Source organism: Leptidea sinapis, chromosome 29 (genome assembly GCF_905404315.1).
Source record: "Leptidea sinapis chromosome 29, ilLepSina1.1, whole genome shotgun sequence".
Lineage (NCBI taxonomy): Eukaryota > Metazoa > Arthropoda > Insecta > Lepidoptera > Pieridae > Leptidea > Leptidea sinapis.
Genome location: NC_066293.1, coordinates 91,841 through 101,105, shown reverse-complemented (window position 1 = coordinate 101,105; position 9,265 = coordinate 91,841). Strand labels below are relative to the sequence as shown.

The 9,265-nt window shown below is 41.9% G+C and overlaps 1 protein-coding gene across 5 annotated transcripts; it reads right to left on the bottom strand.

The window, feature by feature from the left end:
- Window positions 1–2,085: 2,085 nt before the first annotated feature.
- On the bottom strand, window positions 2,086–7,922 carry LOC126973508 (uncharacterized). 5 transcript variants are annotated; one of them, XR_007731373.1, is made up of 4 exons: window positions 7,139–7,922; window positions 6,067–6,165; window positions 2,938–3,075; window positions 2,086–2,571 (listed from the first exon to the last, which is right to left on the bottom strand). XR_007731373.1 is itself a non-coding variant. In XM_050820840.1 (3 exons), the coding sequence occupies exons 1-3, from the start codon at window positions 6,701–6,703 to the stop codon at window positions 2,441–2,443; spliced, it is 906 nt and encodes a 301-aa protein (XP_050676797.1). In that variant the 5' UTR covers window positions 6,704–6,766; the 3' UTR covers window positions 2,086–2,440. The 5 variants fall into 5 exon arrangements, 2 of the variants coding, with proteins under 2 accessions (XP_050676797.1, XP_050676798.1); XR_007731374.1 differs by having other exon boundaries at window positions 2,938–3,072; XR_007731372.1 differs by lacking the exon at window positions 2,938–3,075.
- Between the last annotated feature and the right edge of the window lie 1,343 nt (window positions 7,923–9,265).

The following is a 9,265-nucleotide window of genomic DNA, read 5'->3' as shown; positions in this document are numbered from 1 at the left end:
GTACAGTTGCTATAAAATAATCACAATCTAGTCCCATTACTCACCCACTACATTATGGGTATCGTATCCGAGGTTCTCGAGGGTGAAGAGAACGATTTTGAGATCATTTTTCAAATCCAAGATGGCCGCCACACAAAATTATTATTTCAGCAATATGGATATCGTACCCGAGGTTCTCGAGGGTGCAGAGAACGATTTGGTGATCATTTTTCAAATCCAAGATGGCCGCCGCACAAAATTATGATTTAAGCAATATGGATATCGTGTCCTAGGTTCTCGAGGGTGCAGGAAACAATTTTGGGATCATTTTTAAATCCGAGATGGTCGCCGCTCAAAATTATGATAACTACATTATGGGTATCGTATCAGAGTTTCTCGAGGGTGCAGAGAACGATTTTGTGATCATTTTTCAAATCCAAGAGGGCCCCCGCTCAAAAGTATGATAACTACATTATGGGTATAGTATCCGAGGTTCTCGAGGGTGCTGAGAACGATTTTTAGATCATTTTTTTAATCCAAGATGGCCGCCGCACAAAATTATGTTTTCAACAATATGGATATCGTGTCCGAGGATCTCGAGGGTGCAGTAAATTATTTTGGGATCATTTTTAAATCCGAGACGGCCGCCGCTCAAAAGTATGATAACTAGATTAAGGGTATCGTATCCTAGGTTCTCGAGGGTGCAGAGAACAATTTTGTGATCAGTTTTCAAATCCAAGATGGCCGCCGCCCAAAAGTATGATAACTACATTATGGGTATCGTATCCGAGGTTCTCGAGGGTGCTGAGAACGAATTTGTGATCATTTTTCTAATCCAAGATGGCCGCCGCACAAAATTATGATTTCAGCAATATGGATATCGAACCCGAGGTTCTCGAGGGTGCAGAGAACGATTTTGTGATCAGTTTTCAAATCCAAGATGGCTGCCGCTCAAAAGTATGATAACTACATTATTGGTATCGTATCCGAGTTTCTCGAGGGTGCTAAGAACGATTTTTTGATCATTTTTAAATCCAAGATGGCCGCCGCTCTTAATTATGATAAGTTCATTATGGGTATCGTATCCGAGGTTCTCGAGGGTGCAGAGAACGATTTTGTGATCATTTTTAAAATCCAAGATGGCCGCCGCACAAAATTATGATTTCAGCAATATGGATATTGTGTCCGAGGTTCTCGAAGGTGCAGCGAACAATTCTGTGATCATTTTTGAAATCCAAGAGGGCTGCCGCAAAAAATTATGTTTAAAGCAATATGGATATCGTGTCCGAGGTTCTCGAGTGTGGAGAAAACAATTTTGGGATCATTTTAAAGTCCGAGATGGCCGCCGCTCAATAGTATGATAACTTGATTATGGGTTTCGTATCCGAGGTTCTCGAGGGTGCAGAGAACGATTTTGTGATCAGTTTTCAAATCCAAGATGGCTGCCGCTCAAAAGTATGATAACTACATTATTGGTATCGTATCCGAGTTTCTCGAGGGTGCTAAGAACGATTTTTTGATCATTTTTAAATCCAAGATGGCCGCCGCTCTTAATTATGATAAGTTCATTATGGGTATCGTATCCGAGGTTCTCGAGGGTGCAGAGAACGATTTTGTGATCATTTTTAAAATCTAAGATGGCCGCCGCACAAAATTATGATTTCAGCAATATGGATATTGTGTCCGAGGTTCTCGAAGGTGCAGCGAACAATTCTGTGATCATTTTTGAAATCCAAGAGGGCTGCCGCAAAAAATTATGTTTAAAGCAATATGGATATCGTGTCCGAGGTTCTCGAGTGTGGAGAAAACAATTTTGGGATCATTTTAAAGTCCGAGATGGCCGCCGCTCAATAGTATGATAACTTGATTATGGGTTTCGTATCCGAGGTTCTCGAGGGTGCAGAGAACGATTTTGTGATCAGTTTTCAAATCCAAGATGGCCGCCGATCAAAAGTAAGATACCTACATTATGGGTATCGTATCCGAGGTTCTTGAGGGTACTGAGAACGATTTGGTGATCATTTTTCTAATCCAAGATGGCCGCTGCACAAAATTATTATTATAGCAATATGGATATCGTGTCTGGTGGCGAAGCAAACAGCGGACTGTAGTTAAATGTTTATTGACAGCACAAAGTAACTGGTTATCGTATGCGGAAATATTGTAAATAGGTAGATGCGCGTGCGCGGGTGTCGTGCTGATAGGGTTTGACGCGACTGCGGGACGTGGCACTGCCGAGTGGGTCGACGACCGTTGCCTCCCCTCTCCGGCGGCTCCCCTCTGGCGTCCGGCTACACAACCGGTTCATCAGCCGCAGTTAAGGCGGCTCCAACATGCTCCCCCTGTTGAAGAGCCGTGGTCTTCAAGGTAGAGTCACTGTAGAGGCAGGGGGCAAATAGTGTTGAATGCCCGTCTGAGCACACCCTTGCGTGTGCGTATGTCTGCAACTCTTGCGACGCCGTCACTCCCTGGTAGCACACGGATGACTCGTCCCATCAGCCACATAAGATGCGGAGAGGTCTTGTCCTTGATTACAACGAGAGCCCCTTCCTTTAGTTCTCCTCTGGTAGAGCGATGCCATTTGGATTTTTCCTGAAGCCAGAGAACATATTCGTTTGAGAAGCGATTCCAAAAATGTTGCTTCAGATATTCGATTCTCTGGAATCGCTGAAGCGAGGACACACTGGCTCTGGTGACCTGTGGATGAGGCAACGTCAGTAAAGATCGCCCAATAAGGAAGTGTGCGGGTGTAAGTGGAGTGAGGTCTGACGGGTCACTGGATATAGGAGTTAGAGGACGAGAATTTAATATAGATTCAATCTGAATAAGGCAAGTTGCCATTTCTTCAAAGGTGAGGTACGTAAGGCTTAAGATTCGTTTTAAATGATATTTGGTGGATTTGACGGCAGATTCCCATAGTCCACCGAAATGTGGAGTATATGGTTATCCAGGTTATACCTGGATCGATTTTATTTAGGTCGAGATCCTGTGCTAGAAGCTGTGCTAGCTCATTGAAGGCCCCGACGAAAGTACTACCATTGTCCGAGAAGATGTGGCGTGGTTTCCCCCTCCGAGCAATAAATCGGTTGAGAGCTGCTAAAAAAACTTCTTTTGTCATGTCTGAAACAAGCTCAAGGTGAACTTCTCTTGTGGCCAAACACACAAATACACATATAAAGCTCTTGACGAGCCTGCAACCTCTGCCCTTGCGGTCAGCTATCATGATAGGACCGGCGTAATCGACACCTGTATCTAAAAAGGGAAATTCTAGATGTAAACGCTGCACTGGAAGGTTGCCCATGATAGGTTGGATTGTGTTAGCCTTGATTCTAGAGCATTTTACACATTGATGTGTTGTCTTCCTGGCTAGATTTCTACCAACGATGGGCCAGTAGTGATGACGAATGGAGGCAAGTAACAGTTGAGGCCCTGCATGAAATAATTTATGATGAAACATTTGAAATATTAAGTTACAGATTCGATTCGAGCTACAAAGAAGAACAGGATGTTTAACATTGTAGTCATAAAAGGAACTATGAAGCCTGCCCCCTACTCGAATAATTTTATTATCGTCAAGAAAAGGCGATAATGATAAGAGTTTGTTTTTAGGAGGTAATAGTTTACCTGATGTGAGAAGATTGTACTCCTCAGGGAATGATTCTTGTTGACAGATTTTTAAAATTAAATTTAATGAATTATTTAATTCGCATGTTGTTAGTGGACCAAATGTACGATTTTGATTTTGTAATTTGCAATTTTTAAGAAACCGTGACATAAAGGCTACGATGCGTTGCAATGCGTTAAAGTTTGAACACCGATTGAAAAGTGTAGAAATTACATTTTCACCGTCGACGTTGACATGAAAAATTCTAACTGTCTCTGGTAACGTAGACTTGTCATGCGATCGTGGAAATTGCGGCCCGATTGATTGGTCTTGTTGTAGAAACTGTGGCCCTGACCACCATAAAGAAGAGTGAGCTAACTTGTCAGCTGAGAGTCCTCGTGAGACGAGGTCTGCGGGGTTTTCTGCTGAAGGAACGTAGCGCCAACAGTCACCACCGACAATGTCCTGGATTTCAGAGATACGATGACGGACGAACGGTTTAAGATTCGAGGGTGTCATCGATAGCCAGCCCAACACTATGGTAGAGTCGCACCAGAACACTGACTCGTTGAATTTTAGGGTAAGTGATTGAAGTACCTTAGAATGCAATCGAGCGCCCATCAAGGCTGCACATAGTTCGAGTCGGGGCATAGTAGCTGGTTTTATAGGAGCTACCTTGCTCTTGGAACTAAGTAGATGAACGTGAACAGAGCCATCGGCATGTATGCTGCGCACGAAGACGCAGGCACCGTAAGCTCGCTCAGACGGATCTGTAAACACGTGCAATAGTAGGTTTATAGGAGAGTCACATGAAATCCAACGTGGAATCTCTATGTTGTTTAACAATGGAAGAGTATTTTGAAAACTCTCCCAAGACCTTTGTAAGTCTTCAGAAACAGGTTCGTCCCAAGTACATTTAGCTAACCACAACTGTTGCATGATAATTTTAGATTCCACGATGCATGGTGCTACAAGACCTAAGGGATCAAATATTTGTGCAATCGTTGATAAAATGTGTCGTTTTGAAATAATGTCAGTGTGCTTTAAATTAATTGTAAAAGAAAATGTGTCATTAAATAATTTCCAGTTGAGGCCTAATGTTTTAGAAATCTCGTTAAAGTTGTAGCTTAGATCAACAGAGCCTTGTGTATCACAATTAATTCCATGAAAGTGCTGCATGACTTCCACGGAATTAGAATGCCACTTACGCAGATTATACTGCGCTGATTGCAAGACAGCGATAACTTCATGACATTGATGTATAGCCTCTTCGACAGATGATGACCCTGATAAATAGTCATCAACATAAAAATCATGTTCGATTGTAAATTGAATGGCCTTGTTCTTGCAATCATGCGCGAGTTGTAACAGACACCTAGTTGCGAGAAAAGGTGCAGATGCCGTACCGTAGGTGACTGTATTAAGTACGTATGTTTTCAACGGTGTCCTAGGGCTTTCTCTCCATAGTATCTGCTGCAGACATCGTTGTGGAGAAGTGACAAGATGCTGTCGATAGAATTGCTGAATGTCCGCTGACACTGCAATTCTATGCTGGCGGAATCGAAGAAGAATCGATTGTAAATCGTCTTGAAGAGTGGCTCCTATCATTTGGATGTCGTTGAAAGACTTTCCCGACGTAGTAACTGCAGACGCGTCAAATACGACACGCAGTTTCGTAGTGGAACTCGACTCCTTCATGACTCCATGATGTGGCAAGTAATAAGATGGCTCTGTAGAGTTCCAATCAAAAGAATTAATTTCAGTCATATGACCTAGCTCTATGTACTCACGCATGAAGTCAAAATAGAGTTTCTGAAGAATTGGATTTTTTTGTAATCTACGTTCTAAAGATATAAACCTATGCCTGGCCATGTTGTAAGAGTCACCTAGAATGGTGGGTGGCTCTTTGAGGGGTAGAGTCACCACGAAACGACCATCAGATTCTCGATACGTGGTATCCGCAAATATCTGCTCACAGCGCTTCTCTTCGGGAGTGAGTTTGTGTTTTGAAGAAATAGTATCAAGCTCCCAGAATCGAGACAAATCTGATAGTGTGTTGTCTGAAAACATGCACACGGGAGAAGAAGAGTCATTATTATGATTTGAGTTTATAAATAAGCCGGAAATCAACCAGCCTAACTTAGATTCAAATAAAGAAGGTTTGTTCTTTCCTAAACTGATACGATTCGCGCCTAAAATTTCCCAAAATATTTCTGCGCCAACTAAGATGTCGACTGAAGACGGACAATTGAAAGTAGGATCGGCAAGACGAATGCCAGTGGGTATTTGAAAGCTCCTTGTGTCAACATAAGTTGATGGTAGCTTAGTACTTATTTTAGATAATACAAAGCATTCTATGTTGACTTCGTATACCTTATCTAATGACTGTAATTTAAAATTGCATGATTTTGTGCAGTTTGAAGACTGATTATTGATGCCAAACACTCTGGATTTGGTATTCAAAGTACAAAGGTGCAGCTTACGGCAGAAATCCTCTGAAACAAAGTTGGCTGTGCTCCCGTTGTCCAGCAAGACCCGTGCGGTATGGAGCTTTCCGTTAGTATCCACCACATTCACGAGCGCTGTGGAGAGTAACACAGTTCTTGTTTCAGACGTGTTATTAAGAGTAAGCGCTACATTTTGAGAGGTAGATTGCTCTGGTTCATTCTCAATATGTAACAAAGTGTTATGTTTCAGACGGCAATATTTACAAGAGCCTAATTTACATTTTGAAAGTACATGACCTGGACGTAGGCAATTCAAACAAACTTTTAAGTCTTGGGCCTTTTTAATACGGGACTCTACAGGTAAGTCTCTAAAGTTAGGGCAAGAAAATAGGAAATGTGACTGATTACATAATTGACATAATGAAGATTTATGATTGAATGATTTATGGTTAGTAAAATTATTATTAGTATTAATTACAAAGCTTTTAGGTTTAGTATTGTTAAAAGCTTGTGAGTTTTGTGTTTTAGCAACTTTGGACTCCTCTAGTGTTTCTAATAAATCTGCCCTACTATTGAGAAATGTAATAAAGACTGGTAAGGTGGGAGGCTGTGACATAGAGTTGCGGTGCTGCTCCCATTCCCTATTTGTGATTTGATCTAGTTTACCCGTCATAATGTGGATAATTAAGGTGTCCCAATATTGAACAGGTTGATCCAAGGTCGCCAGGGCTCTTAAATTTTTTTAGTTTCGTCTACTAAATGTCTTATTGACTTACTTGATTCCCTTGAAAATGTTAAACAAAGCTTGCACATGATTATTCACAAGCAGCCTCTTATTGTCATAACGCTCACAAAGCAACTTCCAGGCAGCGTTGTAATTCTCCGACTTAAAATCGAGATTATTAATTATTAAAAGAGCACTCCCCTTTAGTGATGCACGAAGATAGTGGAGCTTATTAATGTCATCGATAGACTGGTTACTGTTTATTATTGATTGAAATGTGTCACGAAATTCCAACCAATCATGATAGCTGCCTGAAAATCTGGGCAAATCAATTTTAGGCAGCCGCACACTATTATGCTTATGCGTGTTTGAACAAGAGCTCACCTCGGACGCGATGTCTGCATTCAACTCTCTGCGCGCGATAGTGATCAGCTGGCGAGCAGTAGCCACTAGACTGCAGTATAGTTTATCAAATTCTTCGCGTTCCGCATATTGCTCGTCGGGGTCGTCCGCCAACATCTCCAACTCGTCCTGCAAGGCGTCATACTTTTCATGTAGGGCCTCAATAGCAGCCAGCCTGAACTCCAGTTCTATAGTCTGCAATTCGCTTAATTTTTTACAAGATTTAGATAGTTCAACATAATTCGAAAATTGTGTAAGCTTGGCCTTTATAGAACCTCGTTTTTTAATCAACGTTTTTATTTGAGACTCGGACATAATGAGGAAGAAAGAGTAAAGCTTAAAATAAAATAGAAGCCAACTAGGTGTATGTTTTAAAGAAGGCACAAGCAAACAGGCAATATAGAAAAGAAATAACACAGAAATGCAATTTTGCTATAGAATGATGTCAGGCGTTATAATGTTCAAATATGACGATAAATGAGACTAAGAAAATCTAGTTGATTATGATGAATGAGATGAATATAAATAGAATAAAAATGAGAGGCAATGTACAAGAATAAAATGACAAATGATTTTAAATTATGCAGTACAGCAAATGATTTTATATATTGAGGAGTAGGTTGGAACGATCTCACGGTTGTTATGCCATCCACAGGTGATGAATGAAATTAACACGTAGCCTCGTTGCCCGACGAATCGTGTGCGTTGATGCTGATCAAGCGCAACCGAAGTTGATGATCCGTAATCCCGATGACCCTCCAAGTGGTCCCTGATTTGGTGCTGTGATGGCTGCAGGCGGTAAATCCAAGACCTTCAGAACGCACTCCACGACAACCAAAAGAAAGCAGGCACGATGACTTGAAGGATTCAGGCGACAACTCGAAGAATGTTACGTGGCCGGTTTGGGTCCGTTAACTTTCTTTGTTCCTTTGTACTGCTGGTCGCTATTTCATGTAGACAAGGTGAGAAGGACCATATGGTGGCGAAGCAAACAGCGGACTGTAGTTAAATGTTTATTGACAGCACAAAGTAACTGGTTATCGTATGCGGAAATATTGTAAATAGGTAGATGCGCGTGCGCGGGTGTCGTGCTGATAGGGTTTGACGCGACTGCGGGACGTGGCACTGCCGAGTGGGTCGACGACCGTTGCCTCCCCTCTCCGGCGGCTCCCCTCTGGCGTCCGGCTACACAACCGGTTCATCAGCCGCAGTTAAGGCGGCTCCAATGTATCATGATCAAAAGTAAGATACCTACATTATGGGTATCGTATCCGAGGTTCTTGAGGGTACTGAGAACAATTCTGTGATCATTTTTGAAATCCAAGAGGGCTGCCGCAAACAATTATTTTTTCAGCAATATGGATATCGTGTCCGAGGTTCTCGAGGTTGCAGAAAACAATTTTGGGATCATTATTAAGTCCGAGATGGCCGCCGCTCAAAAGTATGATAACTACATTATGGGTATCGTATCTGAGGTTCTCCAGGGTGAAGAGAACCATTTTGCGATCATTTTTCAAATCGAAGATGGCCGCCGCTCAAAAGTATGATAACTTCATTATGGGTATCGTATCCGAGGTTCTCGAAGGTGCAGAGAACAATTCTGTGATCATTTTTAAAATCCAAGAGGGCTGCCGCAAACAATAATGTTTTCAGCAATATGAATATCGTACCCGAGGTTCTCGAGGGTGCAGATAACGATTTTGTGATCAGTTTTCAAATCCAAGATGGCTGCCGCTCAAAAGTATGATAACTACATTATTGGTATCGTATCCGAGTTTCTCGAGTGTGCTGAGAACGATTTTGTGATCATTTTTAAATCCAAGATGGCCGCCGCTCTTAATTATGATAACTTCATTATAGGTATCGTATCCGAGGTTCTCGAGGGTGCAGAGAACGATTTTGTGATCATTTTTCAAATCCAAGATGGCCGCCGCACAAAATTATGATTTCAGCAATATGGATATCGTGTCCGAGGTTCTCGAAGGTGCAGAGAACAATTCTGTGATCATTTTTAAAATCCAAGAGGTGCAGAGAACAATCCTGTGATGATTTTTGAAATCCAAGAGGAATGCCGCAAACAATAATGTTTTCAGCAATATGGATATCGTG

Coding starts and splice junctions, on each gene's coding strand:
- LOC126973508 (XM_050820840.1), bottom strand. CDS start 6,703: ATGACGGGTAAACTAGATCAAATCACAAATAGGGAATGGGAGCAGCAC. Junction 3,076..6,066: donor TGTTTCAGAGGATTTCTGCC/GTAAGCTGCACC, acceptor AAGTTTTTTTAG/CAGCTCTCAACCGATTTATT. Junction 2,572..2,937: donor CCTAAATAAAATCGATCCAG/GTATAACCTGGA, acceptor CTCTGGCTTCAG/GAAAAATCCAAATGGCATCG.